Source organism: Nuphar pumila, chromosome 1, assembly GCF_984573655.1.
Source record: "Nuphar pumila chromosome 1, dmNupPumi1.hap1.1, whole genome shotgun sequence".
Classification (NCBI taxonomy): Eukaryota; Viridiplantae; Streptophyta; class Magnoliopsida; order Nymphaeales; family Nymphaeaceae; genus Nuphar; species Nuphar pumila.
Genome location: NC_143249.1, coordinates 56,266,609 through 56,282,101, shown reverse-complemented (window position 1 = coordinate 56,282,101; position 15,493 = coordinate 56,266,609). Strand labels below are relative to the sequence as shown.

Here is a 15,493-nt window from a genome sequence, read left to right as displayed (position 1 = left end):
TTTTTTCTTTTTTCTTTTTGTTAGGGCTTTTTGGTGAATGATCGAAAAAGTCATTGGGAGCTCCCAAAGGCTCAGCTCTTAGAGCCTCCCAAGTGCCTATTGTTCTTTCCCCTTTTTGTATTATGCTTTGCTCGGATATTTTATGATTAAATATTTTTATATTTTTACTCGTGTTCTCTCTATTGTGAGCATTCTCTATGTGCCTTTGAGGCTAATTGTATTTGCCCATTAGTGGCTCTTGTTTTGCCTTGTGTGGCTTTATTTTTGTGCACATTTTTGTACTCTTGTAGCCCTTAAAGTGGCATATTCTTTTGCATTCTTTATTTCATTACAATAAGATGATATAGTTGTTGATAGTAAACAGCATTTCTTAATTATTTTTTAATGTACTTCTCTCCTCAAAACCCTTTATTTCTTAAAGTTTTTCTTCTTCTTACATCCATCATTTAATCAATATTTCTTACAATTTCATATTTCGCTTCCTAATGGTTCCCCCGATTCCTACTCGCTTCTCGAGTCTCAAATCCTCTAGGATTTTTGAATGACTGATTCCTGATTCCGATTCCCGTACTGCTTCCCACTTTCGTTTCCTGTTCTGGCAACTATGAATCTACCCATTTAAACAAGGAAATTTTAGAGCTGTTGATGGAGGTATAAGATGGAACTGTATTATTTTCTGACAGCAGAGGCAAAAGAAAAAAGAAGAAAGAAAGAATGTGAACCTGGCTATGATTCTCAGCATAGACAAGCATCTTTTCCACACTTTGCAGGTTTCCTGCAAGCGAAAGCACAATCTGCATGGACAATACCAGTATCAGCTCACCGAAGAACTTTGAAATTTAAAATTTCATTAGACAAGAAAATGTAAAGTTGGACATCTAAAAGTTTTCGTCACAAGAAGCCCAGTTACAAATTTAAGGGTTAAAAAACATTTTTAAATTGTTCAGTGTCATTAAATATCATCCACACTAATCAACTTATCAACACCTATAGTAATTGACTTTCATCCCAAGGTGAATGTGTTTAAATTATATAACAACAGATGATAATCTGAGCAACAAATCAACAAATTCAGATCTTTGAAACTATGTCACACAAACACTTCACTTAGCACATGTTCCCTGTGTCCAGATGACAAGGCACTCAGACACTTCATGGATACAATCAAACCAGTTTCACACAGTCAACATTGTGTCACTAACTTTTATCTATTTTCTTTTGTGATCTTATTTAATTATTTTGTATTCACTTAGAGTTTTTTCTTTTTTAAAATGTGTCATCAATTACACTATATTCCAATTTCAACTTAGTTTTATTATTTAATGTTCCTAATTATAGTGATATAAATTGCTATTTCATACACACACAGACACATACATATATGTGTGTATGCAGCCGTCGTCGTGTCCTGATTTTTCAGAATTATTGTTTCACACCAAGCGCATCAGCGTCATATCCTGTTCTCGCATCTGTATCCATGTGACATAGCTCTGAAGTTAAGCTGAAAAGCTCTAGAAGATAACGACATGCCATCACCTCAATAATCCTGTGCACAGGGGCTGGAACGGTTAAGACCTGGATGAGGTTTCATTGCAAGGGCAAGGATTACACTACACCTACTGCACACGCTCACAAGCAAATGCACAAAGACAGAGACAAGGATAAGCCCTTATTAGAGAAAAAGGACCCAGAATTGTTTCATCAAACATCGGTGGGGTCAAATTATCCATTATATATGAAAAAAAGGCAGCTAAATAGTGAGATAAGTCAAAATAATTGTAGAAAAATCACTAGTTAAAAATGTTAAGTTACATATATACGTATATATTTTACATTGTACATTATATATATATATAATAAATCTTTATAATGTTGTAATAGGAAATACCCATCAGGGCTATTTTGGTTATTTCACAATCATGGAATAGGCTGTGCCCATTAGGGGCACAATAGTATTTTATCTTTTTTACTTTTGATATTTTCTTTTTATTTATTGTTGAGGGCATTTTTTTCATGCTCAATAGAGTCAGGATCTCTCCCATGGCTCTGTTTCTAGCCATTGGGGAGATCCCAATGGCTCTTTGAGCCTCTTAGCTTGTATATAAGGGGATGTTTGTGAAGAACTCTATGAAGAGAGTAGGTATATACAAACACAATACTTAAAACAAGAAGTGTGCACAAAGGCACAAGGAGAACTCTCACAAGGGCACATATACACATGCACAAAAGCATGAAAAATAAAGAACTTTTATTGAATGTCAAAGAGCTTTACAAAAAGCTTGAGAAAAACTAAAGGGGGAGCACCCCTATTTATACAAATGGGAGGCCATGGAAGGGCTCCCAATATGATCGTTGGGACCCCTCCAACGGTCATAATTAGGACCGTTGGAGGGCCCAACGATCATATCGTGTGGGCCCCTCCATGTGCTAAAAACAAAAAGAAAAAAAAGAAAAAATAAGAAAAATAAAAGTAGAAAAATTACATACATATTCTATAAAAAAGAATGTGTAAAATGAGGTGAATAGGAAGATCATATGTCATAATTGTGGAAAATCAAAGCACATTAAGCCTTATTGCCCTGAATTAAAATGAAAGGATGAACGAAGAGCGGGAAGAGTAGATGCATCTATGAATATAAGAATAGAACCAATAGAGATTCCAAATCCATTGGAACCATGTCGTTATCCCAATTAGTAGAAGCTCTACAATCATTTCTCAAAGGTTTATACTCTTCTGTTACGAGTGCTGCAATATCATCTTCTTCTCTTCTAAGTAAATTTTCTTGGCTCTTGGACTCTGGTGCTTCTTTCTATACGACCCCCATAATTATTTGCTTTCTGCATATATAAATAATTCAAGTAGATCTAATGTTTTCCCACCGATGGCTCATCTCCTGTTTTTAAAAATTCTTCAAATTTTTTTATATAAAAAATTAGATTTGTCCCAAAACTCAATTTAAATCTTCTTTTCATTTCTCAAATTACCGGTCATGGTTGTAAAATCTTCTTTTTATCGGACCAATGTTAGGTGCAGGATTTTCAGTTCAGGATACAGATTGGGGAAGGCCATAGAGAAGGAGATTTTTACTACATGGATTGACTCATAATTCCCAAAAATACTTTTTCGTATAATGTACATGACTTGGACATTGTTTTGTGTCATCAAAGGTTAGGCCATCCTAGCATATTTAAATTGCCTAATATACCTCATTTAAGAAAATTTTGTAATAAAAAATTTGATTGCACTGATTGTATACTTGAAAAAATGAAGGATATTTCCTTTCAAGAGAACATTTTTTGCTACTAAACCACTTGAATTAATACATTCAGAAGTATGGGGTCTCACACCAATTGTATCTAAGAGTGGAATGATAGATATGCTTATTATGTAATCTTTGTTGATGATTATTCCCGGTACACATGGATTTACTTTCATAGGCATAAACATAAAGTTTTTGAAAATTTTAAATAATTTCATAAATTAGTCAAAAATCTATGAGTATAATATAACTATTTTTTGCTTTGATTCAGGTGGAGAGTTTATGTCAAATGATTTCAAAAAATATTCAAAACTAAATGAAATTGTACGCCAAAGATCTTATGCTTAAACCTCTCAACAAAATGGTTTGGCAAAAAGAAAACATAGACATATCATAGAAACTACTATAACCCATTACATTTCAAAAAATGTCCCAAAGGAATTTTGGGCCCAGGCCGTTGTTACCATTGTTTATCTCATAAATCATTTTCCCGCTGTCAAACTTCAAAACATTATCCCTCTCAAAAAACTTTATAAAACTTCTTATTTTTCTAGATTGAGATCTTTTAGATGCAAATGCTTTGTTCTTATCAACAAAAAATACAAATTGTCTTCTCATGCACTTCTTTGTACTTTTCTTGGATACGAAGAAACCCAAAAAGGATTTAGATGTTATGATCTTCATAATGATAAATTGTATATCTCTAGAAATGTTATAATTTTGGAAAAAAAAGTTTTTTGATCAAAAATGTGTTGTTATTCTACTTCTCTATGTTGATGATATGATCATTACCATAGGAAATAAACAGGGAGTTAGTTATATAAAAAAATGTTTTTGAAACAAAGTTTTAAAATGACAAATCTAGGTTTCGTTCGATACGTTTTAGGGATTGAGATAGCATATTCCGTTTGTGGTTATTTTCTAACTCAATCCAAGTTTACATCTGAGATTATTGAGATGTTTGGCATTTCTTATGAAAAAAGGGTGGGTACTCCTGAAGCTGAAGTTATCAATGCAAAGATGAAAACCGATGGTTGGAGTCCTTATTTAACGATCACCTGCTTGACATTACTCATGCAGTGCATACAATAAGTCAGTTTCAACATTCCCCTATAACTATGCACATGTAACGACCCCAATTCATACCCCTTGAAAATGCAAAATTTTTTTTCCAGTGCAGAAACAATCACAAAGACCCGGGCCTTACAGTGAAACACAACCATCACCACAAGGGATCTTATACTCATTTTTCATACCAAACCAACCCAAACTTTATTTATTAAAATGTAAAGAGTCTGAGACATAATTAAATGAAAGTAAAACAAAAGAAAGACAAAAGGGAAAAAGTCACGTCGTCCAAAGAATTTGCCCTGCAGTCTTGTAATCCCCTCGTGACCCTTTTTCAGAAGCAAGTCACCCCACTAGGCATCTGAGGCTCTGAAAAACACAAAAAGTAAGGTGTCAGAATCCAAAGAATTCTGCGTACAGGTCTCTCTAATTAATCAAATAAGTAAAAAGAATATAAATAAGATTTATGCAATATTTTAGAAGGACATAAATATAACACGTTCATAATTTAAATAATCATTCATGCAATAGGGAACAATTATTAGGCATGAGCGAACATTTAAATACAACAGAGATTACAATATAGGCATAAAAGACATTTAACATGCATTAAGGAACAACATCATGCATTCATCAATATATCACAATTAAGGAAACAAGTAAAACATGCATGATCTAATACATAGCAGGAATATACATGATTTCAATGTGGTGCATGAGTAAATTATTATCTCTTATTAGAATTTTATTTTCGTATACATGTCTCTATTAAATGCACACAATTTAAGTTCATCTTTTCAATTATCGTTACCCGCGAATACACCAAACGGGAAAAATCTCAGGGGTTAAGTTAGGTTCTCAGGATAGCTTAGCACACAATTTGTATTTTATTACTCGGTTTCAAACTTAGTCATCGACCGATATCAAGAAACATCAGCATCCATCGGAACATTGAAAATCAGCATCCAATGTCGAGAACACCATGAAAATCAGCATCCATTGGTGTCACTTTCTTGGTATACCAAAACAACAGTTGTGTTTACACATCACCCCAAGCAAAGTGGCGGATTCTCCCAAAAACTGTGGACAGGAGAAAAGACCTCAATATAGCGTTCATGAGTAACAATAGTGCACACGGAGTTTTTGTATCCTCACGATTTTTCCAAAACCGCAATATCCAAGATTCCCACAATAAAGAAGGGACATCAAGGAAACATCACTTACATTGTTCTTCAATTTCTTTTATCTTGTTATTAATTCATCTCTTTTACATTTGCAAATCAACATGCAGAATTAATAACATAAGCTTGCAAATCAGCATGTCAAGCTCTTCACGGGACCACAGCCTGTAGCATCATGGAACAGTGCAATAAAAACAATAATATCATATTTGATTTTTCTGCAATGCATATAACAACTAAAATAAAGAACAACGCATGATCGAGGCTCATACAACCCAGGATGATCTGTTTGATCATCGATGCATCCGTATGCAAAAATCACGAATAACATGCCAATATGCATTCTTTCCACATGCTTTTCAATGCATATTCAGGTGTAAAAATTTAAAAATGTGCATGAAATAATATTACACATGCACATGCATGAGTTCCTATCTACTTAATCTACAAGTGGGATAAAATAAACCGCAAAAATTAGGACATAAACATTCACAAGCTTAGAAACTTACACATAACCCAGTCAACATTATGTCATCAATTTTATCTATTTTCTTTATGATCTTATTTGCTCATTTTGTATTCACTTGAGTTCATTTTTTTTAATTTGTCATCTGTTGAGAATAGGTGGTTCTTTGTTTAAGTTCTTTTATATTAGAGGTCTTAATAGGGACTTAGATGTAATTTCTTTTTTTTCCTCTCTCTATTTAATATAGAGAGAAGCCCTAATCAATTGAGTTAACGTGTTTTCTATTATGCAACTCTCTCTCTCTCTCTCTCTCTCTCTCTCTCTCTCTCTCTCTCTCTATACACACAAGTGGTTGTACATCCCATCTTCTTCTACATGGTATCAAAGCCCTCGATCTTAGGAGCGTGACCAAGGACTGATCTCCATCAACGAGGAGCAATAACCCTACGACTTCTTAAAATCAGGTTTGGTGGTGTTTGATTGGGGAAGATCTGATAACAGATCTGGGATGTTACCCAGATCTGTCGTCAGATCTAAGGAGAAGATCTAGATCTGTTCTCCTCATCTGGATCTCCTGCCGCGACCTTGTGTTGCCGAGTCATGTTCCTGCCATGACGTGAGATTTTTTTTTCTTGGGTTCGTGAGTTGTCGAGGTGTGTTCCTGCTGTTTGGGAGCAGCAGAAATCCTCATTTCCTGTGTTGCCGTGATTGCTGAAGTTCTCTCATGTGCTGATTGCGTGTGATCAGATTTTTGTTGAGTTCTTTCCTGTGCAGATTGCGTGTGATCAGAATTCTGCCGTGAATACAGATTTATTTTCCGTGTTGATTGCTTGTGATCGAAATATAATTGATCTGTCTAACTGTGCCCTAAAGACTTACTAGATGTCGTGCCTTATATGTTGGAGAACAGCAGGTGTAGTGAATATTTGTTTTGCGACTGCATTCTATCATTGGTCGTGATGTGTTTGGGCGCAACAATGTTCGTGATTCCTGAACTTTAGTTGTTTTTAGTGGGTTGGTTTATTTCAGAATGTGGTTTTCAGCAGTCGTGATTCCTGTTGTGTCGAGTTTTTTTTTGGAAAGAAGCATGGTAGCTTAAGTTACCCTTCTGCCGTGGAAAATAGTAGGTGTGATTTCCTGTTGTGTTGAATTTTGTTTTGTGTGTGAGCTGTTGTTTTTTGTGGAAACAGCAGGTGTGATTTCTTGCTGAGTTGAAAATTCCTCTTGAACACTTGTTGTTCAAGTGAGGTAATTTTTTTAATTTGGATCACATCGTCAGTATGGCTGAAACTTCGAAATGTGATTCCAAAATGGAACATATTGGGGAGTATAAGGATTTTGCCAACCCCTTCTCGTATGGCTCTTCCGTAAGGTTGAATGAAACCAACTATGTCAGGTGGTCTAGAAGTTTTATGATGTCGGTATCTGGACATCGTCGAAAACATATTTTGTTGGAAGGCGAACCCACTGAGAAATTGGGAAAATATGTTACTTGTGATGAAGATAATGACATAGTTATGTCATGGATCATGAATAGTGTCGAACCCCATATTGCAGATGGATCGATCTACTATAATACAACCAAACTGATGTGGGACAATCTTTGTGATACATACTCACAAGAAACGAATGTGAGTCGTATCCTGCAAGTCGAACAGGAAATATATAATTTGCAACAGGAAGATCAGACCTTGGCCCAGTACTATGCCTCTGTCAAAGCTGCGTTTGAAAGACTTAATGCTCACAGGCCTCTTTGTTGCTCGAAGCAAAAGGATCATCAAGAACAAACCATGGTTGCTCGTTTTCTTACAGGTCTTTCTTCAGATTTTTTTTTTGCAAAAGTCCAAATATTGACTGGATCAGATGTTCCCACTCTTGCTGATTCTTACAATCGTCTGAGTAGACTTGCAATCTCTCTGCCACAATCTCAGCCTGTGACTCAGTCATCTGCTCTTGATGTCACATCTAGTTATGGGCGTGGAAATATTCAAAATATCAGAGGACGAGGACGTGGACGTGGTATGGGAGGCAGAGTAAAGCTTCAATGTACATTGTGTGGAAAATCTGGACATTTAGAAGATCGTTGCTGGCATAAGCATGGTCAGCTAACCCCTTCTTTATCAAAGTCATATACTCCAAAAGCAAATGTTACTACTATCGAGGCAACAAATGTACAAGAGAATATCGTTGCAAATGAAAGTAGTATCACCCTTAGTCGTGCGGAATATGACGAGTTGATAGCTCTTCGACCTTTGAGTTTCACCCCTCCTGTAGCTGGTGTTGCCTATTCAACCGGAAATCATCTTCATCCGACTGATAGTAAGTGGGTTATTGACTCTGGTGCATCCAGACATTTGTGTGGAAATTCACGTGTTTTTTCAGATCTAAAGGATATTAAGGCTCAGCTTGGAGTCTCATTAGCCGATGGGAGCTCCTCCCCGGTTGTTGGTCAGGGAAATATTTCTATATCCTCCTCATTACAGTTGAAAAATGTTCTTCATGTTCCAAACTTTCCTCAAAGTTTACTCTCTGTTAGTTGCCTTATAAAAGAACAAAACTGTAGAGTAATATTTGATCCAATGGGTTGTCATTTTCAAGATTTGCTGACGGGGAAGAAGATTGGTGGAGGCTATGAAGAAAATGGAATTTACTACCTACATCATCCAATGGGTATTGTTCATGCTGCAGTGGAACATTCATTCAGTCCTATTCAGTGGCATCGTCGTCTTGGTCATCCTTCATTGTCAAAGCTTTGGTTGGTCTTTCCTCAGATTCCTTCCACCACATCATTTCAGTGTGAAGCATGTCAGTTGGGCAAGCATCATCGAAGTTCGTTCCCTTCGAGTCAGAGTCAGTCCAGTAATAAAGTTTTTGAACTTCTTCGTGCAGATGTATGGGGTCCTAGTAAGATTCCTACTAAGACTCAATGTCGTTACTATCTTGTTATTGTTGATGATTTCTCTAAGTTGTCATGGGTGTTTTTAATAAATGAACGATCAGAAGTTCCAAGTATTACCAAATCCTTAATTCTTGAAATAAAAACTCAGTTTGAATCTATTGTCAAGATTGTTCGCACTGATAATGCTCTCGAGTTTAAATCAAAAGGTCTGTTATAATTTTACCAAGATCATGGCATCCAACCCCAAACTTCATGTGCCTATTCATCTCAACAAAATGGGGTGGCTGAGCGAATACATCGGCACCTCCACCTCCTTGATGTTGTCAGGACCATTATGATTCAATCCAGTGTTCCTGCGTTATACTGGGGTGATGAGATTACCACTGCTTGCTATCTGATCAACCGCATGCCTTCGTCTTTTGTGGGTGATCAAATTCCATTACATATCCTAAAACCTAATGCCCCACTTTTTTCTTTCTCACCAAAAATATTTGGATGTATTTGTTTTGTACACAAACTTGGCCCTGACCGTGATAAATTAGCCGCTCAAGCTACAAAATACATATTTATCGGTTATCCAAAAAATTAAAAGGACTATCGATGTTATGATCCTATTTCTCGCCGAGAGTATGTCAGTGCGGATGTATCTTTCCTGTAATCCTCTCCATATTACTCTAGTTCTGGTTCCCCGCTGCAGGTTGATCCAGCTGAGTCTTTTCCATTACCTATACCTCCTTTTCCTTTGGAATATGTGCCCTCATTACCGAACCAAACTTCATCCTCTTCCAGATTTAATAATCCTCCATTGGTATATGTGCGTAGAACTCCACTTCCGCAAGAGCCTTCATCTTCTTCTTCTCCTGAGGTAAGTTCTACTAACAATAGTGATCTTCAGGATGATGATAACAGGCCTATTGCTCTACGAAAGGGGACAAGACAATGTACCTTATATCTCATATCTAATTTTGTCTCCCATGCTAGAATTGGACATCAGATGAAGTCTTTTATTTCAGCCTTATCTGCTGAAACTATTCCTCTGAACTATCAACAGGCAAAACTTGATAATCGCTGGAAGCTGGCTATGCAAGAAGAAATGACAGCTTTAGTATCTCAGCATACATGAGATCTAGTTGATTCCCCAACAGATGCTGACATTGTTGGATGTAAATGGGTATATACAATAAAGTACAAATCTGATGGTTCTATTGAAAGGTACAAGGCCAGATTAGTCGCGAAAGGGTATACTCAGACATATGGAATTGACTTCTTTGAAACTTTTTCTCTTGTTGCATGGATGGGTACCATCCGTCTTGTTCTCTCAGTAGTTGTTCTGCATGGTTGGAGCTTGTGCCAATTAGATGTGAAAAATGCATTTCTATATGGGGATCTATCTGAGACCGTTTACATGCAACAACCTCCAGGATTCGAGGTTGAGGGGGAGTGTCAGAAGGTGTGTAGATTGAAAAAGGCGATTTATGGCTTCAAACAAAGTCCTCGTGCATGGTTTCAAAAGTTGTATGAAGTGATGTCAAGCTTTGGCTTTAATAGATCAGCAGCAGATCATACACTTTTTATAAAGAAAACTAGCTCTGGCATAGTTGTTATGGTGGTATATGTGGATGACATCATTCTTACAGGAGATGATGTGAAAGCTATTGAAGCCACAAAGGCTCATCTTCAAAAACACTTTGTTACAAAAGACCTTGGTTCACTGAGGTATTTTCTGGGTATAGAAGTTGCTAGGAGCCGTGAAGGGATGGTTTTGTCTCAACGGAAGTATGTTCTTGACTTATTAAAGGAAACGGGCATGTTGGGAGCTAAAGCAGCAAATATTCCCATGGACCATAAAGTTCAGTTGTTTGAAGAAGGGTCAAAATCAGTTGATAGCAAAAGCTATCGCTCCCTAGTAGGAAAGTTATTATATATAACTGTGACCAGGCCGGATATTGCTTTAGCAGTAAGCAAAGTTAGTCAGTTTATGGACAAACCAACTGAGGTACACTGGAATGCAGCCATAATGATTCTCAGATATCTAAAATCATCCCCTGGAAAAGGGTTATTGTTCAGGAAAGGTGGAACTCTGGAGATAGTAGCCTATTCTGATGCTGACTATACTGGATCTGTAGTAAATAGAAAATCTACTACAAAATTCTGTGTGTTTTTTGGAGACAACTTGATTTCATGGAGAAGTAAGAAACAAAATGTGGTTTTCAGGTCGAGTGCAGAATCAGAATATCGGTCTATGGCCCAAACAGCTGCTGAATTGATGTGGGTTAGCATTGTTCTTCATGATCTCAAGGTGAAGGTTCCCTCTCCAATGACCATGATGTGCGATAACAAAGCGGCAACATATATAGCAAACAATCCTGTCTTTCATGAGAGAACAAAGCACATTGAGGTTGATTGCCACTATGTAAGAGATATGATTCAAGCTGGTCATATCACTACCAAATACCTAAAGTCGGAAGACCAAGTTGCAGATATGTTTACAAAGCCTCTTGCTAGGCCAAATTTTTCAAAATGTTGTGACAAGCTGAGCATGATTGATATCTATGCCCCAGCTTGAGGGGGAGTGTTGAGAATAGGTGGTTCTTTGTTTAAGATCTTTTATATTAGAGGTCTTAATAAGGACTTAGATGTAATTTCTCTTTTTGCCTCTCTCTATTTAATATAGAGAGAAGCCCTAATCAATTGAGTTAACGTGTTTTCTATTGTGCAGTCGTCTCTCTCTCTCTCTCTCTCTCTCTCTCTCTCTCTCTCTCTCTCTCTCTCTCTCTCTCTCTCTCTACACACAGGTGGATGTACATCCCATCTTCTTCTACATCATCAATTACATTAAGTTTTGCTTTCGACTTAGTTTTATTATTTGATGTACATAACTATAGTGCTTTAGAATTAATGTTTTACACACACACACACACACGTAAAGCTGTGTCCCCATGTCCTAATTTTTTTGAATTTTGTAGCATACCAAGCATATCAGCATTGTGTCCGATTCCCACATCTGTATTCATGTGAAATATCTGATAGGCTTCTACTCAATATGTACTAGAAGTCAGTACAGATGCTCACTAAGGAATATATCTCCCAAAACCATCGCAAGCAACTCAGAATGAAAGAAGGAGATTAACAATAAGGCAATCAAGTTTAGCATGTATATGCTACATCAAAGTCAAAACAGCATGTGTTTCAAATATCAGCTTGAGCTTAGAAGTTATATATATGACAGAGGTAGGAATAATACATGGAATAATTTTCTAAAACCTAGTAGAATGATCTAATTTATCAACACGAGAGTGTCTCAAACTCTTAAATTAGTTTTTGTGTTATTGGAATGGTTTTTTTTCCACGTGTGGTGGTTAAAGCTTACTCTTACAATTTATTCACTCTTATGCATTCTAGCTTGTTTCCTCCGACTTCTATACTGTTTCATCTTTTAAGTAATGTTTGATTTTGCACCTTGCAGATGGGATTTAAAAATGTAGTAGCCACGTCCATTGCTATCATTTTCAATCAACTCTAACCAGAAAAGAATTAACTCTGAGGCTTTGAAGTGCAAACCAATAACTAGTTCAAAATGCAGTTATTAGAAGTTTGGTTACATAAATCCCTTCAAAGCACTCTAGAAGGACAAGGTAAGTTAAGTGGGAAAGGGAACAAAAGGTTGAACAACATGAACACTCAGATATGGAGCCCCTGGTAAGGCAAGTAGCAGTAAACACAGTTACTGAATAACTGCAATATCATAAAAAGGATGAAGAAAAGTAACTAATTAGAAAGGTTAGTTTCACAGGACCACAGAAAAATTTAAATTGTGGTTACAGTTGCATATTGTAAAATTTCCTCATTTAGTTATCAAAACTGCCACCAGAATTTATTACTAATGCCAGTACATAATCTGCCAAGGAATATTTCTATGTGCAAGATAACACCAAATCATACAAGTCTTTCTCGATCTCAAGGTTCTTAGTTGTATACCCCGGAAAAGTGAAAATGTGTGATATTGTTAACCATTGAACCCATGGTTTAGGACTCCAGTAACTTAATCCCCCCACAATACAAAAAGAGAGAGAGTTGAAAGTGTATGATACAGTTAATCACCAAATCCATGGGAACAAAGGTTAAGACTGCTATAACCTAATCCTCAATAAGAGGACCTTAGTGTTAGTGATTCATGAAAAACAAGATTTAGATAAACTTTAGTATCGATTAAATAGTGTACCCAATATCCAAAGGAAAAGATCCAAACAACATGCAAATTAATAATTGATAAGGTAAGATGATGGCGAGACCACATTGTACGGGCGCAAATCAGAACACTACCCCCCGGCATCCATATGTCATGGAATATTCATACACAATATTCAAAAACTAAAAATTACAATATAAAATAACAGATAGCTCATGTACAAATAGAGAAAAAGAAGGGAATGTGGAAGTTCGCAGCACCCAACTCACTTGGCAACGAATGGGACACGCCTGGCATGATAATGTTTATCAGAAAATGAACAACTCTCGCACCAACTTCTGCCAATCTCATCACGCATTCATGGTAGGCACAGAAAATTGAAACCCAAGCAGTAGAGAGGATCATTATGGGAAATTGTGGATCATACAAATGAAATTCAGTGAACAGCAAATGTGGCACCCCGACATACAGCAATACCACCGTCGATCAAGACACAGAATGCACATGCATTAATAAACCGAACTTTCCCACAAATTCAGAGAAAAAGTTATAACAGAAAAACAACAGGAAGAACCAACTACACCCACACTATAGAAGATATTGTTTTCTCATAACTTAAGCATAGGAAACAAATATTCAGATTTTTAGAGATTCCTTAAAACAGTACCTGAATCAAATTTAGGTTTTTTTTTCCTATTCAAGCCAAAAGAAAAACCCGTACCTCAAAAATCCAACGCTTGGGGGCTGCGGTTGTTGCGAGAAGGAGAGTGCTTCCACCGGCCTCAACTGCTCTGGTGTCGTGAAGGGGATTCCGAGAGGAAGAGAGAGAAAAGCCAAGAGATAGAGGGACAGCGAGAGGCGAGGTCAGCAGAGAGAGAGGGAGGAAGAGAGTAGAGCGAGAGGAACCAACTCGGGATCCCCCTTTTGAAAGGGGAAAGCTCAGAAAGGGAGGAAACGACCTACCTTCCGGCCGTTGCGCTCCAACCCCCCTCCCCATTGTGATTTCTTTCTTGCGGGGTTAGGGTTCACTCTGAACCCTAACCCTCTCTTTTTATCGGGCAACCCGTATCGGGTTGCCTTTACCTACCTTCTTTGATTTTTATTTTGTTTTTAAAGTGGGGCGCGGTCCGGGTCCTGACCCAAGACCAACATATAGTTGGGTCCGCGCCTCACCCAAACGATGAGGATCCACAAGTTGGATCCGAATGGATCCAACCGTGGATCCTTGAGTTATATATATATTTCCTATGTTTATTATATTATATATATATATATATATATATATATGTTGAGACTAAGAGGCTTTTAGTAAATAAGTTTTTTTAATCTAGAGGTTATTTGAATCTTAATATTTAATGAGGGGCCTGGGTGTAATTTTGTTCCTTGGACTATCTCTATTTAATATAGAGATTAGCCCTAATCCAAAATGACGAGTTTTTCTATTGTGCAGCCAACTCTCTCTCTCTCTCTCTCTCTCTCTCTCTCTCTCTCTCTCTCTCTCTCTCTCTACACAGGTGGTTGTGCATCGATCTTCCTTCTACATGGTATCAGAGCCCTCGATCTTAGGAGTGTGATCACGAGAGGACTGATCTTCACCAACGAGAAAAAAAAAACTCTGACTGCTTGAAATCAGGTTTGTTGTTACAGATTATGGAAGATCTGATAACACATCTGGGATGTTACCCAGATCTGTCGTCAGATCTAAGGATGGAGCTCCCAGTGAGGATTTCCTGGAGTCGTAACCCTTGAGCTCCACAGTTTGGGGTTTTTTTTTGTGATCTCCTGTCGTGATTTCCTGGATGTTGTCGAGTTCTGTTCCAGTCCTACTGTCATTTCTGTGTTGTTGCGTGCCTGTCGTGATCTCATTTCCTGTGCTGATTGCGTGCCTACCGTGATCTCCTGCTGTTTGAGAGCAGCTGAAATTTATTTCATGTGCTGATTGCGTGTGATCAAGATTTATTTAATGGGTTGTTAAGTGTGATTGAGATATGATTGATCTATTTAACTGTGCCCTGAAGACTTATTGGCTGTCGTGCCTTATATGTTTGGAGAACAGCAGTTGTCGTGATTAATTTTTTTTTGCAACTGCATATTATCGTTGGTCGTGGTGTGTTTGGGCGCAGCAATGGTCGTGATTCCCTATTGTGTCGAGTTTTGTTTCGTCCTGCTGTGTGGAAACATATGGTGTTGTGTTGTGAAATTTTGTTGGTACTGCTGCTAGTCGTAGTATTGGCTTGTGGAAAGTTTTGTTTCAATTAGTATTGTTGTCCAGTCTTCATTTCTGGTGTGACAGCTTATGTAGTCGTGGACTCGTGTTGGATGTGTGATCTTGATTTGCAACCTATAGCCATCCGTGGTTGAGGTGGAAGGTTTTGGTCAAGTTTCTTTAAAACTATTTTTGAAGTTTGGATCTGAATAGTTGAAGGTCGT

General features: G+C 37.3%; 1 protein-coding gene across 1 annotated transcript in view; it reads right to left on the bottom strand.

The window, feature by feature from the left end:
* The window catches only part of EMB2729 (Alpha amylase family protein), a 226,897-nt gene that overhangs the window by 101,255 nt on the left and 110,149 nt on the right, over positions 1–15,493 (bottom strand). The window contains exon 13 of the mRNA XM_089998247.1: positions 723–794. Coding sequence (XP_089854373.1) covers positions 723–794 — 72 coding nt within the window. The remainder of the gene's footprint in view (positions 1–722; positions 795–15,493) is intronic.